The sequence below is a fragment of the Pseudomyrmex gracilis genome, unplaced genomic scaffold (genome assembly GCF_002006095.1).
Source record: "Pseudomyrmex gracilis isolate BER0280 unplaced genomic scaffold, ASM200609v1 scaffold_51, whole genome shotgun sequence".
Lineage (NCBI taxonomy): Eukaryota > Metazoa > Arthropoda > Insecta > Hymenoptera > Formicidae > Pseudomyrmex > Pseudomyrmex gracilis.
Genome location: NW_018020635.1, coordinates 261,386 through 287,259, shown reverse-complemented (window position 1 = coordinate 287,259; position 25,874 = coordinate 261,386). Strand labels below are relative to the sequence as shown.

The window sequence follows — 25,874 nt, the reverse complement described above, 5'->3', positions numbered from 1 at the left end:
GCGTTGCAGGTAATTTCATTTTTTTTTTCCTGAACGTTCAGCCTGTAGACACGTCGATGTGTTTCTGTTCACACTCTCCGCGAATCGACACTCGCTCCGAGTGTCTCGCATTTCTCAAGTGAGTCACTCGCTCGATCGATTCTCTCAATTATTCTCGGTCGCGGATTACGCGACCGTGCAACGAAAACGAGAGAAAAGCTGAATCATACGCTCGTAAAACTCACAGAGTCTATTTCGAAGTTTATCTCCGGCTGAGACGATTCATGCGCGCTGTGCGCGCGCGTCATTAATCTTAATCGATTCGTCGAAGAGACGACGACGTGTTTTTCTTCGTTGATTGTACGTCAGTTATCTCGGTAGCTAAAACATTGTTAAAACCGTGTACGAAGAAATATACAGGAATCAAAACACTGTTTTTCGAATGTAATTACAGAATCTTCATTTAAAAATATTTTTATTTTTTTCTGCTCTGCTCTTTTATATATTTTGAAATTTTCGCGAGCTCATTTATGTAACAAAAATATTTTTCATCAATCGGTAAAACAAACATTACTGAAAAAAAAATATCGATAACAACGTGCTCTTGTAAAAAAACAAACCTTGCACTCCCGAGAGGTCTTAGGTGAAATATCGGTCGGTGCCGGGTTGCAATTAGCGATAATTAGCGACAGTTTGCTCGTCGTTCAACTTGCTCTTTTTTTTCTTTAATTAATTCTTCGGCGTGTCCCGAGGAAATTAGCGCCTACGCCTACGGTGAAGTAGCACTCGCGAGTGCTAGGTCGGACCATGTACGTGTACACGCGAGTGCGTCACGTGTCAGGCCGGCGCGACACATCCGGGGTTGACTATTCTGAGCGTAACCTAGGAGGAGGAGAAACGTTACCTCTCGCTCCGTAACTTGATTGAGGGCGAGCTGTCCGGGTCGATAACGATCGATTTCCTGTTCGTTACATACGAGAGAGGATATAATTCATGAACGCGAGAAAAATCGAACGTACAAGCCTTTCGCATGATCATTACACGATCGTTGGACGATCGCTCTCTCGTCAACGTTGATAGCCGATAACTATCATTGACGTTACGCAACATGTGATGTAAATGGGAAGCTGCGCTAAACGTGGCCATAAGCGATTAAGTGCACATTAAACGGATCGGCGCGCACTTTAAAGCGCACTCAACGTCGCAGAATCCGCACAAGCAGCCGGTTTCGGGTTTATATTCCGGATTTCGTTCGATAGATGTAGTGTGTCCGTTAAACCAGTTTCTCTTTCTCTTTTTCTCTCTCTCTCTCTCTCTCTCTCTCTCTCTCTTTCGCACTTAATTGTACCGAGGTGACTCACCTACATATCGCGTAGCCTTTAGACAGAAAAACTTGGGAGAGGAACTTGAAAAAGTCAATTTATTTTTGCAGACGTGAAATTTTTGACAGCCGTGTAAAATTGGCCATTTCCATTTTAAATTACTTATAAAGTCGCGCATACTTCTCCAACTTTGCCGCACGGAACTCGACTCTCTCTCACGAGTTTCACCCCACCCAACCCCCTAACTTCCTTTCTCCTCTCGCGCAATTTACATTTTCGAACTTTTCCAACTTCCGGCCAAGCTCCTCCCGGAGAATTGACGGCGCGGTTGGAAAGGGATGGGGGTGTGGGACGCATCAATTTCAAACCGTGCCGAGTTTCTCGCGTCGAAATATCTCATAAGTGTGCACGCGCGACGGTTTACATCTCGAAATATCTGTGCTCGCGCTTAGATGAAACCCGATATTTCCCCGATTGAGCAAGCCCGGCGGCAGCTGTCACGCACCAGATACGACGACACGCTCCTTCCTTTCATTTCTCCTCTCTTCGACATTTCGTTTCTGTTTCCTCCCTCTCTCGCGTTCCCTCTCGCGCGTTTTCTCGTTTTCTCGCGGCGGTTTTAAGACGTCGCTTACACCCGGACGATTTGAAGCGAATATTTCTTCCCGGAGCGCAAACATCTCTCTCTCTCTCTTTCTTTCTCTCTGTTTTTCTCTCTCTCTCTCTCTCTCTCTTCGCGGAGACTATTTCGACTCGAGAGAGCCTCAAAGAGCCGAGCAGACGGGAGTCAATTTTGTCGCAATCTTTTCTCGATATTTTATCGGAATTTCAATTTGTTTGTTTTTTTTTTTTATCACGGTTTGTTTTGCTCGGTCGTCGTGCGCGCTCGATAAACAAAATGAATAATTTCGTAGTGTCTAAAAACAAACGCGAAGTTCTAAAATTTCAGATACTATATTTGATCGCTGTTGCGCGATTGTTTCTTGGAAAATAAGATTCTATCGTCGACAACAAACGAATTCACAAACGTCTCGCGGAAATCGCGTAGAAAATTGCATCGACACGCCACGTTGGATCACATTTCTCCGTTATCGTCGAGCGGAAAGAATCGAAGTCGCGCGTATCGCGTTTCTCAATAGCGATGTTTTGCCATGTGTGTATGTGTGTGTGTGTTTCGAAATTGTCAATCCGGCATAATAGAGAGGTCTCGTCGCTTCGCCCGCAGCCTCTCATTCGCGCGTTATCTCGTCGGGACCGCGAACGGAATATCGTCACACACGAGTGTCCGGCGAAGATTACGTGACCGAGACTCGCGTGGTTGCTCTCGCAGTTATCTGTTGAATTTTCGACAAAAAAAAAAACAAAAAAAAAACAAGAAAATACCGTTGACCACAACTCGGTTCACAACTAAGCGCGCGCGCGCGCACACTCGTCGTTTCCGCGCGGCTAACTGTAATCTCGCGCATCTTCCGCGCGGATTTCTTGCGAGACATACTTAACTCCCAGAACGAATAAATCCTCTTTTCTCTCTTTCTCTATTTCGCGCGTGTATCTCAACCGGTGGAAAGACACGCTCGATCGATATCAACGACCGCGCGCGATTCTCAGCCGTTTGTTCTGTCGAGTTTTTTGCGGTCGTTACCGAAGCTCCGTTACCGAAGTGTTTGCCCGACGCAGTGTGGACATTGCTCATTGTCGTAAAAGCAATCCGTTATGGGTGAAGCGGTCTTGCAGCTTTCCGAGACGTTGATGGGACTTTAATTCTTCCCCGCCGTTCTCTCTCATTGCTCGCTCAACCCATATTTCAAATCTGTACACGCAATGAGTTGCATTAAGGGGAACGTATTGCCGCGTGCATATCCGTGATTCAACCGACTCGCAACTTCTTATCTTTTTCCCATCGCTTGGTTGGCTAAAGGACGCTTTAATCCGCGTTGCGATTTTCTCGCGGCGCGTATCGCGAGAGTTCGATCGCGTCGAGCAAGTTTGTTGTTCGAATGTGTGTGTTTCGCCGAGATCGCGCTCGCGTCTCATGAATATTCATCGCTTCGCTGGTGTCTTTGTGCGACGCCTGCACCTCGCGAGATCTTGCAAAATCTCCCGGACAGCAGGTGCGTGCGCGCGATCTACTTGAGAGTCAACCCGCTCGGGTCTGTTGAACACCTGCCCTTAATACGCGCGTTGATGGCGCGACGAGTCGGACGCGCGAGAGATACGCGCCCGGTTTTGCTTTTTTTGAATGAGAATCAGCGATACGATCGGGCGCACGTACTCGCGGGCATGAAGTGTGTGGCGTGGCTCTGGCAGGACACGCTCGAAATCTCATGAGAAATCGTAAGCGAGCAAGTTGTAGATCGCGACCTTGACCGTGGCACGTCTTGCAGCGCGCAACGTGTACTTGAACGCGCGATAAATATTGATTTTGCAAGAGATCAGAGAGATCAGAAGTTTAATTAAAAATATACAAGAACTTGAGACAGAGAGGAGAGAGAGAGAGAGGAAAAAAAACTTCATTCATATATTCTCCGCGCTCCGAGATAGCATCCTTTAAGCGCAAGAGCGTGACCATACGTAATTAAAAAATACATGAGTAATTTAAATAAGAAATAATAATATAATTGGTGATAAATAGAGATTACTCTCAGGCTCTATAAGTCTTTTATAATATATGAATATAAGGACATGAACAGCCGTTCGCAGGATGTTGTGCGTGAATGTGCTTAAATATATATATATATATATGTATACACATATATACTTCGAAATAATTTCCATTCTGCGAACGGCTCTTCATGTCCTTATAATCATATACTATAAAAGAAATAATAATGTTATAATAAAATTTCAAAAAAAAAACAAACAAAATAACAATGTAATAAAAGAACTAACAGAAAAAATAAAATCCTAGCAGAAAAAGCGTGTGTAAATAATCACAATCGATTCTCTCGATATTGTGATTGTTGCCACTTTTATCTCGACACTAATTGGATGTTTCTCGGATGTGTTTCTCGCGCGATTTGTGTCGTACAAATTAAGAGGCACGGTAGTGCCTCTTATATTCGAAATTCATGTAATTGAAAAGTGAGGAGATTTTTACGGAGCAATATCTCAAGAACGACTGAACCGATCAATTTTGTTTTAATCTCAATCGCTACAGAACAAAACACTAAAAACAAAAATATTCTTGCGTTTTTTTTGTTTGTGCTTCTAATATGGAGATGTGCGACGATAAAATTTCGAAGTGAGAAATTCACGTTCGCAGAAACGTTATTATTCCAATAAAAAGATAGGGAGAAGGCAATGAAGCATCTGATGTTCGGGTAAAATTTTTCTTTATTCAAAGATTTGACGTTTCGATCCACTATAGGATCTTCTTCGGTGTCTATGCATACTATTACAAAGAAATTCCCTTATAATTGACTAAAGTCACGTGTCTTTAAAAACGTGACTAAAGTAAAGTCACGTGACTTTAGTCGTTTAGTGGTTTAGTCGTTGTTGTTTTTCCACTCTTTCCTCTTACTATTTTTTTATTTTGATTTTCATGCGTTATTTCTGACATTTCTAATGTGTATTATATAATTTGTAAGACGTATATACTAGCTGTCATCGCGATTACAGGTGTTCACCGACACAACACGTTAAAATAAAAACAATAATAGCGTGCGCCTGTGTTGTGCTAGTATAATATAAAAACTAGTAACAAAAACTTATACCTGATCTGCTACCTTGATCAAATAATTGTAAATCATCGCCTTGAATGATTCGAGAGATTAAGTGGCACGAATATTAAATAGAAAAAAAAAAGAGAGAAAGATAGAAATTTATTTTATGAATAAAAAATATTCCAAGGTAGATAACTTTTTTATTATTAGTACATATTTATAGAAGCGCTGAAAAAATTGTTTTTTGCGCTCCTATAAATTTTTTTATAAGCAGATTATCGATTCAGAGACAATTTTAACAGATGCGCAATTAAGTTCGGCAAAAAATTTATTTCGCGCACGAAGAGAGAGGGCCGTTGAACGGGACGCTTTAAACAGTTGAGATTTTATAAATGAGTGTGGCAAATCGTCTCGGAGTCGACGGATGTAATTACAGACCGCTTTGTACTCGTCGAGTTTGCACATCTATCCGATTTCCGTAATTAACTTGTAGATCGTAATATACTGATATTAAAGTACATTACACTGGACGGGATTAGCGTAAAATTGCGAGACAAAAAAAAAATAATAATAATCGATCCCGCCTATCGGACTCGGCGGCGATGAATCAGCCGCGAACGTATCATAACGGAAATCAAGACAAGTATTTCACGTGTAATTAATAATTTCCGCGCGAACACGCGATATCTCAGCACGGCGCGCGTTGATGAATCATCCGCGCCTAGCATAACTCGAGGATGAGAGCCCGTGCTTTATTTAATTAATCTCCAACCCGTTCGATTTCCTACGAATTTTCACTCGCGCGTTGCGAAGTTACAACGCCGTTCGCGGCTTTTCGCTTCGACGCTCGATCTCTCGATTAAACGCGGACATAAATTCTTCGGCCGACTGTTCTCATGCAGTTGAAACGCCGCGGTGCGTGTAATTCTCGTTTTGCGCGGAGTTTTCACGGCAAGCGGTATATATCGTTCGGGTAAAATCGCGGATTCGAGCGTGATCGCGCGCCGAGCGATTACTCAACACACGGGAATTTGTTATAGAACTACGCATGCAAAGCAGATATGTGTGTGTGTGTGTGTGTGTGTTTGCAGCGCTGAGGAATTTATTGTGAAAATCTCGTACACGGTCGACCTTCGGTCGTGTGTGAAATTGCGTCCCGCGGATTCTTTCTTTCAGTATCGCGCGGTCGCAAGGTTGCTGCATACACGCGCGCACACCGCGTATCTTTGAATATTAATTAATGATAAACTCGCATGGCCTCTGAATTCCGACATGACAGGCCTCTCGGTGAGACGTTCATTATCATTTTGCTTCTGCGCGCTTTCAGCAGAACGCGATCTGCGCGAACGGAATTTTTAATCCATTATTTCGTTTTACGTCGAATGCAATATTCATGCTGAAAAAAAAAAAAACAAAAAAAAAACAAAAACCTCGTTACATCTGATCGTTACATGTGGCGCAAACATCGTTTCTCGATTTTTAATTGTCTTCGTTCACGAACACCGAGCGATAACAGAATTTGTTGTTTCACCTTTGGTCTCTCTCAATTATATTCCGCTCATTTGACTTGGCAAATTGTTTGTCGCAACAAATGACTTCGTATTGTCTTCGCTCTTTCTCCTCGCGTTGGATTTTTATGAACAACACGAGCCCGGGGTCTTTACGTAAAGTCGTTACACACAGAAAAACATACTGTATCCAAGTATATAATAAGTTTATATATCCGCAAATATATTATAAGATTCTTGTAAGTATTTAATTTACTCAAAATACACTCTAAATCTTAGTAAATTTGTATTTTGAGTAAATTAAATACTTACGAAAATCTTATAATATATTTGCGGATATATAAACTTATTATATACTTGATACAGTATGCATTTTTCTGTGTGTACGTTTGTGCCATTGTACGTCGTTTAAAAAAAAAAAATATTCTTCTCTCAGACACATTGTTTTTTTTCTCAACTCGCTCATATTTCGCGCTAGAAACCGCGCGCGATGCGCTTCGCGTGTCGTTGCGTGTTTCCTGTTGTGAATACTAAAACTAAACCGATATTTACATAATATAATGCGCGCGGAAGATTCGTCGCGCTTGCCTCGCCGAGGGACGAAATTGTTGCGCGCGAGGATGGGAGAAGATGAGAGGAAAACGTTTTGCAAACGTTTACTTGTAATCGAATGTGACGCGTCGCGCGCGCGCGCGCGCGCCTTTCTCTACTCGGTTCATTGTAAATCAGGAAATCCGCCATATAGCGCCCACGTCGGATTTATATCGTTCTTAAGCGACGCCGTGGACTTTATCACCGCGGATTGTGTTGCGCGCGTACGTGTTTGCGCATTCGTGTTGGTTAAACGCTGTTGGAATTGTTCTCTCGTGCATTTGCATTGATAACAAAGTAGCTCGCTGTTTGTTCGCTCGTCACTTGCGACAAACTCGTCGGCTTTTCAATCGACTTCGAACGACATTTGCAGCTGCCGCGATTTTATCGATCGCGATTGAGTAAAAATTAAATTAAGTTTTGGAAATGTGCGAAGTTTTAAAAAATTTTAAAGGATTTTTTTTAATTGAAAAATGTAGGTACACGTGGTGTTTTAACTAAGATAAAAGTGAGAAAGAAAACAAATTGTAGTTCACAAATCGGTGATCGTTTACGTAACCCAATATTTTTTTTTACGTTTTTTTTTTTTTACAATAGTTTTTACTCGATCGGTTGCAACGGAAATTACTCCGGAGATAATGCGATCAGTTTTATGCTTTCGGCCGCACGGCACTCGAAGTCTCTAATCAACTTCGGTTGACTTTTCGCGTAGAAGAAGAGTTGTCGTCGACCCGCGCTTTTCTTCGCGAGTTTAAGCGGCGTACTTCGCAAGAGCGAGAGTAGCTTACCGGCGATGTCGAGAGTGAGCTTGTTGAGAGAGAGGCTTTTCAAAGACCGAGAAGACAAAGAAGCGCCTCGCGCGCGAATCTCGCGCGCACACACTGTACACTTTCCGGGAAAGCTAACCCGTTTCACGGAAGTTTGATATTATTTAGAAGTGATGGGCCTCGGGGCTCCACGATGGGAAAGAGTTAAGCGACTCTATTCTCGAACACACTGCACTTGCGCGCGAAGATGAGAAACTTTCAACGAGTATCCAAGAGAGTATCGTTAAGGGAACATGTACGCGCTTGCACGGGTAAAGCTTGTTTGTGCAAACGGTTTTGTCTAACTGCAGTTTGCGAAAATCGAGATTTTCGAGGTGGAGAAGGGAGTATCGCTTTCAAGTTTTTTCTCATAAGTCAACAAGATTTTTTTAAATATAGTTTTCGAAATAAATTAGCGAACAGTCGAGACGGTTTTTATTATTAGAGTTAGAGCCGATTAAAAAAATTTTCTGCTCGAATCAGCTTCTTTGTTCAATCAAGAAAATTTAGTTTTCGTACAATTTTACAAATTACATTTGTTGATTGATTGATTGATTATTAAAAGCTCTATGTCCGTTAAAGCGCAAGATAATCAAAAGATAACAAGCCAGTGTAAAAAACAATATATAAGAGAAAAATAAAAGCTGAGTATTTTTTATTTTGCTTAAAGTTTGCAAAATGTAAAATTTTACAAAAACAAAATTTTCTTGATTGGAAAAAGACGCCGATAATTGTTGAAAAACTATCTCGATCGTTCGCTAATGCGTTTCGAAAAACGTGTCGAAAAATCTTGCTATTGTGAGAAAAACGTTTTGTCGAGACAAAAAAAATTCAACCAATTCTTCTTGCTAACTATACGATAGCAAAACTTCGTTTTCCGCGTATCATGAGATTCGTTGCGCGCAATTCACTGGAATATAATATTCTTTGAAACTGCGCACAAAACAGAACGATAAAATCGCTATATTATTAAGCAGCGAAATATCAAAGCGGGGAGAGTAATAAGAGTGCAATTTGTTTGAACGCGTAGAATTAACCGATATCTCGGGCGCGTTGCGAAAGCAAAAGCATAGAAGCGCGTTTGTAAGAGCCGACCGTCAAGCGCGGGCGCTATCGTTTCGCATAAAACACGCGCGAACTCGGAAGTGTTTATCCTACGCGGGAAGTTGTACATTGTGGCGTTGCTTGGCTTGCGCGCATCGATTTACGATATAGGATTTACAATTTACGACACGGAGTACATACATATTCGCGTATGATACCGTGCTCGTTTTTACGAGCGCTTTTCTCGTTTCCCTCTCCCCCTTCGCGGTCTCCACTGTGCATTTTTATGAATGTTTGCCATACATAAAAGATTGCTTGCACAGTAGGTTAAGATAATCCATTTCCAATGGTAGTGTTTCAGATAAATATTTATTTTGTCGGACCTTGTTTGTTTTTATTTAAATTGTTAAAACACGAAAATTGTTAAAACGCGAAGAACTCATTTACGTGTTTACGCGACGCGTTTTAACAAAACTACGTATTTATTTTTAATAACAAAAACTACGTCGGATAATGTGTTTGCGTCACTGAGAGAGAGAGAGCGAAAATTCGATTTGAGTTTTGTGTCTCTGTGTTTTTCAGCCACAACAAGAGGAGGTAAAAGCCGAAGAGACGAAGCCGGAATCGTCCGGGGACTCTCCCGCGGAGGCTGCAGAGGTCACGACGCCCACAGAGGCCACCCCTGCCAGTCCCAACACCACAACCTCTCCAGACAATAAGGAGGCCAAAAAGAAGGATAAGGTAAGGCGATTTATAACGTATCGTAATCCGCCCTCGCCGGTTCAAAGAACCCGATGAAACCGCGCGTCAACTCTCTTTATTTAATTTTCCCGCCGCGTCATATCACGTCATATCTTGTATTGGTGTTGCAAAAACGTGTTACATTCACGGTGCACTTGCGCTCTAATGCAGACGTTTTCGCTTCCGCGAATCGCGGTACGAGTACAATCGCTTGCGAGATTATGTCGCGTTTTCCCGATTTCCAGAAGAAAAAGTGGTCCTTCAGGTCGATCAGCTTCAGCAAGAAGGACAAGACCAAGCCGAGCCGCGAAGATACGCCCAAGAACGGAGACGTTACCAAGGAGGAGCCGCTTGCTGAGGTAAGTCGAAAGAGAAGAAGAACAGCAGCAGAGAGAGTTCGTGTCGTTACAATTTTGTTGTGTTCCAACTCTAATGGACGCGCGACCGAAAACAACGCGTTTTCTTGAAAGTAAACAGAGAATGCTTCTTTTTTTTTGTTTAAACTGTTTGTTTGTTTTTTTTTTTTTGTCTCTTGCGTCCTGTTGCGCGCAGTTTCGCAATTTGTTTCTCTCAATTTGTTTTTTTCGAAACAGCGAGATTATATTCGCGCGCGAGCGTGTGTATTTGTTTTTCTTTTTTTCCGACGAGTTGCGCGAAAAACATTTTTCTCGAACGTTAACTCGCAATTTAACTCACAAAATGATCCATAATTGGATAATTTCGCTTCTCTCGAATTTCACAATATATATCTATACCGCGCGTGTCTCTGTTTGTGTGTTTCGTGATAAATGTAATTACGTGTATCGGTTATTTAATATTGTCCGAGCTAATTGCGCTGCTCTTCGCAACATTTGTGTGCGTCAACATTACTATCGATAAATTATATACAAGCCCCACTCCGCCTTGACGCGCTTGCTATCGACACCGACGACGAGTTATTTGTCAACAACCTCGCCGCGTCGAAAACATCAGCGCGCTCTCCGCCGGAGAGAGATATCGTCGAAGTTCACGTTCGACGTGCGGCCTGGCACATCGAAGCACCACCGTTTACCGCTGACGTAATGGACACCGACTGATCGAACGAGCCTAATTTCACCCCCCATCCGGGTGATTTATACATCGAGAGAAAAAATCGAGTCGCGCGTGAAATTTATCACAGATATTACCGCCGTTAACACGCTTGGATGGAAACGCGGCGTTATGGCCGATTGACCCTCGCGCGCAACACAATATCGCAACATACATCACCAGCCCGAACGAGTTTTAGGACAAGGTGGCGATACGTAATCGCGTTATACCCGATCGACCCCGTTCCCGACTTCCTCGATCTTTTTTTTTTTTTTTTCGATCGCGTCGATCGAAAAAGTCCTATCCCGCGATAACGACCGTGTTGCTCGATCGAGCGTGTGCTTTGCGTTCCCTTGAAAGTTCGTGCCCGGTGAATATCGGGCGCGCGGGAAGGATAATCGCGCTTGGGGCCACGCGATGTATCCCGTCACGGATCGAGGGTCGCCTCTTCGCTTATAATTGGTCCCGTTTGGAGACGTTCGTTAAATCTCGAAGGCGGTTCGCGGAGATTATCGGAGATTTATGCGATAAAAATGACGGACGCCGGGGACACACGCGCGTTTAATAACAATGTTGTTCATCAGGCGCGCGCCCGAGGATTTCTCCGTGATGTGTGTTTAATATTCGAACGAACGAAGGGATATCGTCGTGATATCCTTTCCTCGATGTCGCGCGCGCGCGCGCGCGCGGAGAGGAAGTATGACGAAGTATTGTGCAGCTGCGCGCGCGTTATACAAGGCTTCGCCGTTGACGCTGGCGACGGCGGCGTTGGCCATTACAACGGCGCGACGGTGCCTTTCACGGAACCCTTTCCACCCCTCCCTCTCCTCCTCCCTCTCCCCCTGGTTGAATGACGGTGCTCACTTTGAAGACGTTATTATTAATCTTCGTCGAGCGGCTTAACAAGCTATTCCACGTTACGTGCGCTTTATACCTCGATCAGCGCGATTATATCGGGGGCGATATAGATCGGCGACTCTCTCTCTTTCTCTCTCCGCGTCTCCGCGCGGTGGAATACATCAAGACTTCATCGGAAGCTTAATTGGACCGCAATCGGTTCGACCGAGCAACGAATGATTAACGAGCGTATTATACGCAGTTTGCGCCTTGGAATATATTAAACGTCTCGCTCTCCGCGCGTTTTACTCGAATTTATTTAAACAGAAATATTTTTCGCGATTGTGATTGAAAAAAAAAAAAAAAGAGAAGTTTCGCGACGAATTGCGGGAAGATCCGACGGTAACGCGGCGTTGATGACGATACTTCCCGACGTTGTTTTGTTTTTTTTTTGTTTTTGTTTTTCTCCGCCGATTGCATTATCAACCTGCCGAGCATCGAGAGCTCACCGAGAACTTAATTGTCCCGAGGCGGCGATGAATCTCTCGAGGCTCTCTCCGCTGCTGCTCTTTCCGGCCGGCCGGCCGGGCGCGGCTGCAGCCGCTCGCAATAAATCCACTTGCCAGCGGATGTATAATAAGTAGCGGACGGCTGGCGAGAGCTCCTCTCGCGCCTTTCCTTTCTCCGCGCGCGTTTCTTTCGCGCATTTCTCTCACTCTCGCATACATTTTCGAGCGAGCTCCTCTCCGTCTCTTATCTCGCAAGTTCTCGACGAGAGGAGAACTTGCGCTGGCTAGCGCGCGCGTAGGCGACGACTACTCGCGCGCGTAGTCGTCGAGATCTCGCGATCTTCTTCTCCCTGCGTTTCCTGTGTGCCACCTTTTCTCCTCTTCGCAGAACACACCGTTCGGCGCTGTGCGCTCTCCTGGCTGGGCTCCTTTCGTTTCCCTCGCCGCGACCTCGGCGCGACAGAAAGAGAGTGGGACGACGAGGAGGTACGAGCCCCGCCGTGACTCATCCCGCCGGTTCGTCGTACCTTCGCGCGCGCGAGTTTCGTGATAGGCCGCCGCGGAAAACCGGCTTCTCGCCGCGCGCGCGCGCGCGCGCGTGGTTGAATTATCCTCCTCCCCGGCCGGTCGCTCGTCGGCTCTTCTCGTCGCAGCCTCCGCAGCCGCAGCCTCTCTCTCGATACTTGGTTCGTGAAGCCACTTACCGTCCGCTATTAACCACTGACAATGGTTATTTGTCCGATGTTACATGAGACTCCGATTGTTTTATCGTCGCGCGCGACGATCCGACTTGGGAACGAATTTACAACGGACATTACACGACGCGAAACATGAAGTAATGTCATTATCGTTATTATTGGCTCGCCGCCGCCGTTCGTTGCTATCGAACGGCTGTGGCGCGGTTCGCGTAAAAGCAGGAATTTCAAGTCGTTACAAGTCCCCTCTCGCGATTGCGCGGATATAATGTCGCGACTTCATTAGCGTTGTTGCGCGGCGATATATTTATGGATCCTCGATTTCTCTCTCTCTCTCTCTCTCTCTCTCTCTCTCTCTCTCTTGCGAGTACTTTTTTTTTTATTTTGCCGTATCGAGAACGAACTATCGCGGCGTATCACTTTTGCGTTTGTTCCCTCCGGTCGTTTATCATCGCGCGCGAGTGATGGATGCGCATCGTGTTCACTCGGACAGTTGAAAACACGCGCGTCGGATTGCGAAGTCGGAAAGGATCCGCGTGTGCGATCGTAGAAAAATTCTAAATGTGTATTTATGTAACTAATAATGTAAGTTTCTTTCTCTCTCTCTCTCTCGCGCCGAGAGATTTTAACTTTGATGAACCGCGCGCAGCTGGTGTACCGCTTCTTCTATTCATTGTATTATCGGGATCTCTCTCGGCCGAGTTCAGCGATCTCTTCTCCCTCTTCTAATTAATAACAGACGGTTCGATAATTATTATCTGAATTTATTCCCTCTCGGGGCGCGGGACGGGGGAGGGGGAGACATCGCTATTTGTCGCGCACCTGTGACGCGCGCTCCGCAAATACGTCCGATAAATATCGGCGAGCGAGGGAGACTGAGAAAAAACGCGTCTCTCGCGTCTCAACCTTCGCGAGTCATCGAGCGCGTGGCGTGTTGCGCTTCAAGACTGAAGAACCCCCGCGCGCGCGCGCGCGCGAGACTTTCACTCCCTTCGCGGCCCGGCATTCCGAGTCATTAAGAAACTCGCAAGTGGTAGGGTACGGGCCGCGCAAGTGCCGTCTCGTAATAGTCGAGATGTCATTGTTGAGTGTCGTGTTATGACACGAGCAACCGCGCGCGCGCGCAGAGAAACCTTTATTGCCGAGAGTCGTCATTTGACTATCTCGTTTCCCGCGGTTTGGAATTTTTCGAGTAATTAGCGGAAAAAATTTTCGCCCGACGGCTAAATTCGATCTGTCGACCGTTCGCTGACGTTTTTCAACAGCCACACATTCGGCGGGAAGAACGTTCGGACTGAACAAAACATTTATTGAACTTCTTTTTTTTTTTGTTCTGACACACCAGGGCGCGAAATTTATTTGTTCGGCAAACGCCTTTGCGACGTTGTCGTTTGTCGACGAAGTAACTTACGGCTTGAAATATCGCGCTTTTATCTCAGCGCCATCAGTGCGTGTCCTAGTGTTTTCAGATTCGTGGTTTTGTTTGCAAAGATAACATTGTGGATTGCGATACGTAAGACACTCGAATTGCGCAGCGTCGAACAATTACCGTGGCCGAGATCTTTTTAAGTTTACGTTGACAAAGGAGCGTGAAGGCTAAAAGCAAAGAATTTTCGTCGTCGTCGTCGTCGTCGTTGTTTTCTCGAACGCGCTCTGACACATTTTCTACGTATTTCCACTCGTAACGCACTCATTCCGTCGTCAATTGGCGGCGAAATTTTCAATTCAAGGCAATTAACCGTTAATTCCGACGAATTGTCTCCTCACGCATTCTCATGACGACGAGTCGTCTCTCAAAACCTTCTCCGGCATTCGTCACGTCTCATTATCACGTTCTTGGTGAAGGAAGAAACGGGTCGAGGCAATGTAATCGTGTTACCCAACGCGTTCCACAAAAATTAATTTAACGTGAAGTACATCTGTCACGGACGGAATGTCATCGAGATAAAAAAAAGTAATGCAATTAGATCGTGACGAGTTGAGCCGCGCTAACGGGGTTGGTTGTTCAATTAATTGATTTAAGACATTCTTCGCGTTTTTTTTTTTTTTTATTTCACACATTTCTTGAACCGAACAATTTTGTTGTTTGTTATTCAACGTAGGGTAGACCGAGGCGAATCGGATCACAGGGCGAATCGGATCAAAATAAAGATTGAGATTATATTTATTACATTTTGACAGAATAAGATGTTCTGTCACATGTGTTACTTTGTTCCCCTTCTCTCGCGTCTAAAACAATTGCCAGTGCATGGATATCGCTCGTACTTTGTTGTTTGTTCACGTCGTAAGAAGAAACGACACAAAAGCTCGGTGAAATTTTGGCGAAAATCTAAAATATAATCACTGTTATATCTTGTATATAATAAAAAGGTAAGTTAAAATTGATATGTGAGTATTATTGTTGCTTTGCATAGTATGCTATAGTAATGTTTTGGATATTTTAAAGTAAAATAGTATAACATGTTTGTTAAAAATCTACTAATTGTATAATCCATATACATGGGGCTAATCGGATCACGTTTTTCGGGGCGAGCCGGATCATGTTTTTTCTTCTTTCTTAGTAATTATTTGATTCTAATAACGTAATAATTGATTTATAGATGGTTCGTACATATGTAAGAAAATCAAATGACAAATCATGGTGTCAAGAAAAAATGAACGAAGCAGTAAAGAAAGTAAAATCCGGAGAAATGACTTTGCGTCAGGCTTCAGATATTTTTAATGTTCCATATACAACCTTGCAGAGGCGAGTAACATGTCAAGACGTTATTAAACGCCGTGGTGGACAGCCAATTATGAATACAGTAGCTGAAAAACTAAGAAAAAAAAAAATTAAAAATAAAAAAAATTAAAAAATTAAAAAATTAAGAATAAAAACAATTTATCAACAGAATGGCACTGTATTTACTGTAAAGAAAAATTTGTCCATCCACCTTCAGAAGACTGGATTCAGTGCAATGTTTGTGAAGAATGGTGCCATGAAAATTGTGCAAATAGGAAAGATGAAAAAGGACTATATACTTGCGATTTATGTACCAATTGACCTCGTTATACTTCAATTTAAATATTTAAAGTTAATTTTAAAGAATTTGTCAATAAGAATTTCATTTATTTTATTTTTTTCAGTAGTACATGAATGATCCGATTCACCCCGAAATTAGGGGCGAATCGGATATTTCTCACTTTTTAAGTTTTTGTATGTAAAATAAAAAGTTTCATGTTTGTTATTAATATTCTTAGTTTACACGCAAGCCAAATGTGTACTAATTATGAATTCATGTTAAAAATTACCAATATATGTATTCGACTGTTAGGTTTTGGTCATTAAACAAAAAGTGATCCGATTCGCCTCGGTCTACCCTATTTAATTTTCTTGAGATTTCGTTAAAAGTCTTCTTCGACAACAAAAGCACTCGCTGAAGTGATTAAATTATTTCCTGTCGATTATTCGCCACGATCTTCTCCAAACAATTTAATTATAAATCCTAAAAACCGTGAAAAAAGTTTTTGATTTTTGCAAGGAGAGCAAAAACGCGCGATAGTGCGTGTGACCGTTTGATTGTGTTCGATAAATCTCTTCTGGTCGGCACCGACTTCTCGCGGTCGACTACCTTGTCTCTCCCTCCTCGAGCTTCTCGTCGTCGTGGTCGCGACTTGAATTTGCGTGTGCGTCGCGTTTTTACAGACGCGCGAACGACTACGCTTCGTGACACAAAATGGAAATGGGAGTGGTAGCGTGCACGTTTCGAGGGATATATATCCTTATCCGTGAACCGTGGAAATTTACGGTGATTGGGTAAAATATCGTATCGATCGATCGTCGCGCTCTACGTTTCCCGGCGTAACGCTGCTAATTATTTCATAATGTCAATATCGCGCGCAAAACACACACGACGCGATGTCGATATTCGGTCACGGGCCTTGGGCCAATTTCCTATTACGAACGACGTGTATGACGTTCGTATCTGACAGGAGAAATCGGTAACCGGGACGACGGAGAGAGTAACGCGGCGCGCGCGTACACACCGGTCAGTGGCCACCACATCGCGCTTCTGTCTCTCATTGTGTCGCTCCACGGTTCAACGGCCCAAACTTCCCGGATACGCTTACCTACGTCGCGCTGCTCTCGTCGCGGAAAAAAAAAAAAAAAAAAAAAACGTGTGTTGCACACCGGGAATCCGTTAAACGCGGAAATGCCTCGTTACGAAACGCGCGCGAAGAAATTTTATTTTGCGCGATTGAGACGCGTTTTCTCTTGCAAATTTAACTTTGCAACGCGCGCGCGACACGATCTCGCGCGGTTAACGTTCACGCGCGCGCGCGCGAGATCGTGCCCTTTCTTCTCTCGATTCCCGTCGTCGTTCCTCCCACGCGGTCGTTCGCTCGTCGTTACGTATTTATTTACGATCGCATAAAACCTTTAAAAGCGACGCTTGTCGTTCCGAGAAAGAGAGATAAATAAAAAAGCGTTCGCGCGCGCGCGCGCGCGCTTGGGAACGAGCGCGCGAGAAGGGAGCTCTCGATTAAGCGAATTTATATCGTCGTGTGAATTACAACGCCGAGCGGATAATAAATATTCGCGTTCCACTTATTTTTAGCTTCCGAACCGCGCCCCTTATCGCGGCGATCGCATTACGGCGAAATTATGCGGATGACGACGTCAACGAGTCGATGCGGACGAGTTCCGAATTCATTAATTCTGACAACGAGCGTGAGAGAGAGAGAAAGAGAGCGAGGGGCGCATAATTATAAATGATCAAGCATTAATCGCGTTCATTAATTTAGTAATCTTGTTAGCAGCTGCAGATCGGACGAAATTCACCTTCGTTCGTTATTTAACTCGCGCCTCTATTATCGCGGAAGACAATTTTTTTTTTTTTCATTTTCAGACCGTTTGAAACAATTTGCTTGATGACAATTTTTTTGTTTGCAATGAAATTTACAAACGTAACGGCTAATGAAAAATCGAGAGCGAAATTTAAACGAGACAAGTATTATGTTCTCTCGTGCAATGGATAATTGCTCGATTTCTCGTTAACGGAGGGAAACTCCCGCGGTGATCTCCTTCCTGTTCGATTTGAGTTTACGATCTGTGTGTGTGTGGTGTGTATGTGTGTGTGTGTACGCTATTGCAACGATTCTCCTTCTTTTTCTCCTCTCCGTGGAAGCGCCGATGGTGCTTCTCGCGAAGAACTTTCGAACGGTACTTAGTTTCCATATCGATGAGACGAACCGCACTCGAGATCTTCCCGAGACGACGACCGACCCTCTTTCACGTGAATGTGACATTGTCCTCTCTGGCGGCGCTCTCGCTCCACAATGGCCCGCGTGTGCTGCCGCAGGGTGTGGTCGTGCTCGACTCATTCTTCGTGCGTTCCCTGAACTTTGCCGCCACGACTGTGTGTGCGTGCGACTCTTATTACGGAGCGACCGAGTGCTATTAATTAGAGTTCTGTGTGTGTGTGTGTGTGTGTGTGTGTGTGTGTGTGTGTGTGTGTGTGTGTGTGTGTGTGTGTGTGTGTGTGTGCGCGGTGGGAGGAGGGCACGACACCGCGGAAAGTGCAAGGGGAGATCGGGGTCTTTCGTGCGGCCGAGAGCTTGGCCTTGCGTGACTCACCCCTCGGAAAGAGAGAAAACACCTGTGCGAAGGGTTAAGGCCAAGTCTACGAGAGCCAGGAGAAAGAGAGAGAGAGAGAGAGAGCGAGAGAGAGAGAGAGAAACTTCAGTTTTCGTTCCGGCTCGCGAACTAACATACGGTATAAAGTTCTCTTTTCTCTTTACTTCTCGCTTTTTCTCTTGATGCGCACGAAGGGCGCGAGAGCACGATGCAAAACGTGGCGTTTACACGCGCGCTCTTTATTTTCGGAGTTCGTCCGGCCGTAACGCGTTATAATATTTCTTTGAGCCGAGCTATAAACTGAAAAAAAAAAAACGAGAGACTGTGAATTGCATCGACGCGTTTTTAATTAAATCGCCTCCGTAACGCGCGAAATGTGAATTATTAAATTTTGCAACTCGGTTCTGTGTATGAAAAACATTTGCGAAATGTTTAATTATCGTTTCAATTATCTCGCCGTAATGTAACGTATTTTAAACCCATTGTATCTTTCGGTTTTCCGAAGAATCGATCTCATCGATTCGCGGCTCGTGGTGATGTTTGCTGCGCCAGAAGAAATTCTCTGACGAGACTCTGTTGCAAACCCGTCAACGTCACGTCGTTGCGCATGCAACGATGCGCGTGCACGTGCAGTTTCCGTCGATGCACCGGCACAGAGCAAGTCCGCGACAGTGAACGATCCGAAACCGGTTTCCGATGCGTGCGCGCGCTCGCGCGCGGCGAAAGGCGCGTTGCGGTAAGTCCCCGCGCGGCAACACTCGGTTCGATTTCAATCCTAATAGCCCCGATGAAATTCATCCCACGGTCCTTCGGGTTTCCGCCGTTGCGTGTACACACATGTGTCTTTCTCCGCGCGCGGTTTCGTGTTTACACCGAAGTCGAGAAGCACTTCCTTGTATCTTTGCCGACTGTATAATTCCTCGGACACATTTACGAGCGTCTCGAACACTGTCGAACACGTTTACAAGAAACTTCTTTTCTGATGTTTCGAAAAATTAATTTATTACTGCAAAAGATTTTAACGCGAAAGCTTCTTTTTTTTTATATAATTTAATAATATTTTTCTAATTTAATAATAAGTAAATATTTATTTTATAATATTTTTATATAATATAAAACTTCTATTTTTTTTATTTTTTATGTACTTTAATATTGTGTGTGACGACACACTCGTCAACACACTCGGAGCGAGTGTTATTTGCGCCTCCGTCGAGTCGGAAATACACACTGTTCCGTTTCTTTTCATACCGTCCCTGTTTCTGTCAGGATTCGCGGTGACCTTTTGTTCTTTGCCGGCTGCGTAATTTCTCGGACAGTTTTACGGTGTCGAATTGTCACGCGTCAGGAAACTTCTTCTGGTACATTCCATTGGAAAAAGTAGTATGATTTGTTTATTATTGTAAAAGTTTTTAACATACAAAAGCTTCTATTTTTTTTGTTTTTTTTTGTTTTTTTTTACTTTAATATTGTGACGAGACACGCTTGTCACAAAACTCGGAGCGAGTGTTATTTGCGCGCTCGTCGAGTCGGAAATACGCTTTTTCCGTTTCTTTTACCCGGTCTTTTCGCACGGTTGTTCTTGTTTCTGTTCGCGGGGATTCGCGGCGACAATAACGAGATACAGCGTTCTCCCGTGTGACAGCTGACGTGTCGATCCGAAAGGCGTTCTTACGTTTCGCCGATCGCGTTTTCGTTTCTGGTTACGTGCTTTCGTTTCCGAAGCGTCGCACGGTCGGACGCAATGCGACAGGTGGAATGGAAAGCTCGAATGAAAAGCGCGAGACTCTCGCGCGCGGATTCGCTATAGGGTTTACGTGTATGGAGGGAACAAAATACATCGCGCTGTGTGTTCGATCGATTCGACGTGTCGCTGAGTCGTTCAACTTTTCTCTTTTTCAAAAATTCCACGGATCGTCGCACGAAACGTTGAAAATTTTTGGAGTACGATTTTCTTCGAGATTTTGCTCGCGCGATAAGGTTTCCTTACGACCGGCCATTGTACGGTGAGAATTCGCCGATTCCGCGTAAAACTTGCGCTGCAAAAATTATTTGACTATTTAAATCCCGCGTAAAATCTCGAGCGGAGGTAAAGTTTGCCACGTAAATTGCCGTAGTCGCGCGCTAACTTTCGATCGCGAAAATTTAAGCGAGCAAACTGTTTCCTCGACGCGCGCGATGAGGGAACATTTTCCTACGTTATGAGAGAGAGAGAGAGAGCAAGTTCGCTCATTACATTATTCTCGATTTGATTAAAAACGATCCGTACGATAAGGCGAGAGGACATTACCGCCGGCGTGTTGTCGACGAGCGCGTTTCCACCGAATTTCAGAGGACGCTTAACAACCTCCCCAGGAAAATCCGGAAAGTTAACGAGCAAACCAGAGACTTTCCTGTCCTAACGATCACTTTTGAAGGCGCACAAACGAACGTGACGCGTACTCGTCGATTCAGATTCCGTTAAATAACTTGACGAGAGAAAAAAGAGAGAGAGAGAGAGAGAGAGAGAGAGAGAGAGAGAGAGAGAGAGAGAAAGAGAGAGAGAGAGAGCGCAAGANAAAAGAGAGAGAGAGAGAGAGAGAGAGAGAGAGAGAGAGAGAGAGAGAGAGAAAGAGAGAGAGAGAGAGCGCAAGAGAAATGGAAAAAGGAACTGGAGGAAGGGTTCTCTGTATTGTGACGGGGCACAAAGGAGGTCCACGACCGTGTGTTCAAAGGACTCACGGGGGCCCTCGACCCCTTCGGGTGATCCGCGCGTGAAAGACGCGCGTCGATGGCGCGTCTTTTCCACCGAGAACATTTTCGTTTCCCGAGAATTTCACATTCTCGCCCCCGCGGATTATCGTCGTATCGCGCGGCAAGGCCGAACAAAACTTATACGACGGAATAAATCAGAAAAAAGCATCCCATTCGACGCGTACCAATCCTCCTCTCTGGTAGAGCGTTACGTAACTTGGCGGGGAAAGCGAGTTCTATCGAGCGGTGTGAATTTAAATTCGACTTCGGGAGCAACCCCGCCGGTGTAATTCTAGCGTTACCGAGCAATTGTAGTTACTTCGAGAGCGGATAAAGACCCTGAAACGTCGTTGAATTGTCCTGTTTTCACGATCTCCTTGATCGAAACAAGTAGTTTCGAGGAGCAATCCCGAGAGCAATCTTTCGCAGATCTCGAGAACTTGAAATGCTCGACATTATCTCCTTTTGCGCGTCCCGTTCTTTTCCCCTCTCCCGTGTGTCGGTGCGCGTCTTACCTCACCGAGGCGAGAGGAGGAAAACAATACGCAATTACAAGCTAATCGGACTCGAGGAATGCCTCTTGGCGAACGGCCAGAACCGTCGAACGCTCTCTCTCTCTCGCGAACGTGTCTGAAAGCCACGCGGATAGTTCGGATTAAACGGATTATCCGGAGAAGCTGCTGCCGAAACCGGCGAAATCAGATTTTGTCTTGTCGTTTTCTCCGAGTCGACGATTGGTGCGGAACGTTCTGTCAAAAAAAAAAGAAAAAAAAAAGAAAAAAAGAAAACGCGCGCGCGCATGTGTTGCTCTTATCGCGGAAAGAAAAGCGTCGGGAGCGGAAGCTGACGTAATTTTTTTCATCAAATTGCAGTCCTTCATTGCAACCTCTCGTCGAAGAGAAGAGACAAATAATTTCTTAATTTATTGGGCAATTTCTTTTTATACCGATTTAAAAAAAAGGTTTCAATTTCGTCTCGAAACAACGTCGGGTAATTGTCGCGCGGCGACATTAATTTCCGTCGAGACGACGTTTCCGTAAATTGTCTCAACAACCGGTCTCTTGACAACGAGACACCCCTCTCGTCGATGAGCGTAATCTCGCGGCCAGTCTTCCCGTCAAATATTGGTCTAGTCGTAGTTGGCTCTTTCCGACGACGACGAGAAAGAGCGCCGACCGATAACGAGAGACGTACGGTCAACACGGGAAAAATTTTATCAAACGTTCTCGCCCGCCGCCGTTCGAAGTCCAACAAAATCAAAGCGCTTTTCAACTTCGACGAGAAAAAAATAAAAATAAAAATAAAAATAAAAAATTCGCTCGGCGAAGTTCGAAATGTGGGAAATCGATAAATTTCAAACATCAAACTGCTAATTCTGTCTGTTACTACGGAGAAGTTACAAAGTGACTCGGTTTTTTTTTTTTTTTTACGATCTTTTCGACGAAGATCGAACATCTCGAGGATGCGCACTCGCGTTCTTTCATCTCGTCGCGGGGGCACACGTGTCTTTTGAGAAATTCTATAACGCAAATGAGGCGATCGAAAGCGCGCAGCTTATGAAAGACGGGCTTCTTTCGGGGAAGGTAATCAAGTGCACCCTTTCTAGAGCACCGACGAGGAAGAGGAAAAAAAACTACGCGCAGCTCTCTCTCTCTCTCTCTCTCTCTCTCTCTCTCTCTCTCTCTCTCTCTCTCTCTCTCTCTTTCTGTCTCTCTCTTTCGCCAGTGGCCACGAAGGAGGCTCTCTCATATTTTGATGAAAGAGCCGACATTTCTCTTGCCGGCGACTCCAATTTACTCTCGTAACGATATACCGGAAGAACCCGGGGCGGGATGGGGGGGAGGGGAGAGAAGACGAAGGAAACCGAGAAGAGGGACGAAACGAGGAAATAAATGCACGTCGGTGCGAGACAGGAAAACTAATTTCGCAAATGCGCGAAAGATATAACCGCATTCATAAACAGATTGATATCGTCCAGCCGGATAAAAAGAAAAGAAAGAGAACTCGTCGCGGAAATTTACTGAAACAGAAGAAGAACTCGGGAGAGAGAAAGACTTGTCTTTCTTTTATTTTTATTTTTTCTGGTACTTCTGTTTGTTGTTAAATCGCTTGGGGTTTAAATTTAACACTCGAGCGGTTTAAAGACCTCGAACGGACTCTTCGTCACGAGAAGATCGTCGATTCCGCTTGTTCGTCTTTGACAGCGTTCGTCTTATTTATGCCGTTTTACGCCGGTTCTGTCTGACGTACTTTAATGAGCGGCAATGTATCAACGACAGCATCGATAAAAATGAACGTTTCTTGCGAGCGCGAGATGAGCGCACGCGCACACACACGCGGCCGTATCGTGTGTGCAAAAAAAAAGAAACACACATTGCGGAAATCAACGCAGTCAATACACCGTGGAGTTCTTATCTCGCGTCTCAAAGAAGAAGTGTATTAAGCACTTTGCGCATGTACGCAATACCAGTAATCACGCATCCTAATCGTGCGTGAATTTAGCTCCTTTTTTTTTTTTTTTTTTTTTGTTTATATATATACAACGCGATTAGTTCGTCGCGTCTAATTGCCGACAAAGATATCTCGACGCGAGTTCCGTGTTTATTTCCTTGTGACTTCTTCTGACGCAAGTTGCAAAACAAAAAGTGGTTGCGCAAACAATTTACGGACATTTACTTAATTACGCGTCATCGATTATATAAATTTAAACGGCAACCGAGAGAGAGAGAGAGAATATAAAGCGGAGCGACAATCCGCGCGGGGACTGTCACTTCGAAGCATTGTTTTGCAACGGATTGTTGCCATCGAGACCCCGGCGGCGCCCCACGCATAAACCTGCATATGCACCCTTTCCTGTGTTTGAGAAGGGCTGGGCGAATTCGTCGTTCGCGATCGCGTGCGAATCGCGATCAGAAATTTCCGAGCGAATTTCCGAGCGCCCTTCGCCCGACGAGCGCGCGCGCTCGTCCCTTCGGATTTGGGCGTCGTCGTCGTCGTCGTCGCCACCGCCACCGCCGCCACCACCGTCGTCGTCGTCGTCTAGTATCGAGCGTCCCGACGCCGGGACGCTCGGAGCTGTTGCCATGCCGACCGACGGGGCTAGCAGGGCTTTTCGCATTCGCCGACCGTACCGGCGCGAGGTTCGATCCGCTCTCGAGTGCGAACAAGAGAGAGCCGATGCGAATCTCCCTCGTCTCTGCGTACGCACAGTCGATCAAATCGGCCGAAAAAAAAATGTTAGAAATTGCCCGCATTGGCGAGCATCTGAGAAATGCATTTATTTAATTCAATTATTGCGCATTTTTTTATCGTTTAAATATTTAAACGCGAAGTCTCTTCTCTTCGTTTTAATTTTTTTTTTTTTTTTTTTTTTTGTCTCGCATTAAACTTGCGTGAAACGCTCGCGAAATTAAAACATCTTATATTCTCACGTGTATTCCCAAAGCGTCTCGCGAACACCGTACGCGGTCGAGTTTAAGAACTCGGGAGCTAAGCCGGCGTTACTACTGGCTACAGGTTTTACGAGCGTTCTTGCGAGAGAAGTGCCAAGGTAGTTTTGCAACTCGCGACGCCCGGCGAGTGGAAGCGCATGTTCCAACACAGTGATATCTCTCGCGCGCGGCGCGGGATTCCGCTTTTTATCCCGCGAATGCGGAAGTGGAAGTCGGGAATGCCGAGTAAAATGGGCACGGCCTTTATGGGAGGGAGGCTTTTACGCGATCTACCAAACGGCTCTGTAACGCGCTAATAAAGGTTTCTCTCTCATTCTCTCTCTCTCTCTTTCTCTCTGAGCGTTTATCCGCGCGTTTAGTGAAACATAATCGCTCAGCGGTTCTCGATACACACGCGTATTTCTCTCTCGCAACGATCGGTGAATCACCGCGCGAGCCAATTATCTCTCACGTGCGCATCTGTCGCGTGTGTGTCGTTAATTTGCAGCTTAGCTGTAATCAGGATTACGGGCTCTCGCTCTCTCTCCCGTATATATCCGTCGCGCGTAAACAAGAAACACGTTCATTTCAAAGCTATCTTCCCCGCGGTACGAAAACCGCAATGACGGTAATATCGAGCCAACAATCGAGCCAGGTGGATGGACGCTGTTAATTACCGACGATCATTAATTTTATCCGCGGCGACGGAACGAAATCCGCTCCGCTGTGTTTTCGCGGCGATAAATTTTCACTGGCAGTTTCCGCGCGTAAAATAAAACCAAAAAAAAAATAAGATAAAAAAGAAGCGACTCGACGGCGACGACGACGACGTCCGGATCGACTTGGCGTACGTTTGGTTTCATTAAAAGTTCGTCTGTTAATTGCGATCGGATGCGCATCTCCCTCTCCCACAAACGGCAGCGCGTGATTTCCCAAGTGGAATTTTCTCGTCTGACACGAAAGCCGCAGGACGTTTCGCACGCGGAGACACTCGGTAACGAGTTTTCCATTCGAGTTATTTTTCTTCTCTTGTTCTTTCGCGCGCGGACGAGAGGACGTTCTCTCTGTTTCTCTCTCTCTCTCTCTCTCTCTCTCTCTCTCTCTCTCTCTCTCTCTCTCTCCCTCCCTCTCTCTGGAGCGTCGGTGAAGGTCGGAACTGCGAAGGTCGGCGCTCTCTCGGAAACTCGCTCGAGAGCGGTCGCCGAAACTGCCAAGCGCGGTAACTCCCAAAACGCAATCTCCCGCCGCTCTCGCGAGATTTCAGCCGGACACTCGCGTGACTTTTGCGCAACACTTGTTGTTGGTTTCTGTTAATTTTTTAATCTCATTTCTGT

General features: G+C 45.1%; 1 protein-coding gene across 5 annotated transcripts in view; it reads left to right on the top strand.

Annotated features, from left to right (window-relative positions):
• LOC109853623 (myristoylated alanine-rich C-kinase substrate-like) overlaps positions 1–25,874 on the top strand; it is a 102,630-nt gene that overhangs the window by 54,943 nt on the left and 21,813 nt on the right. For all 5 annotated transcript variants that reach the window (XM_020425921.1, XM_020425924.1, XM_020425920.1 and 2 more), the window contains exons 3-4: positions 9,495–9,653; positions 9,899–10,012. In XM_020425921.1, the coding sequence (XP_020281510.1) occupies positions 9,495–9,653; positions 9,899–10,012 (273 nt within the window). The remainder of the gene's footprint in view (positions 1–9,494; positions 9,654–9,898; positions 10,013–25,874) is intronic.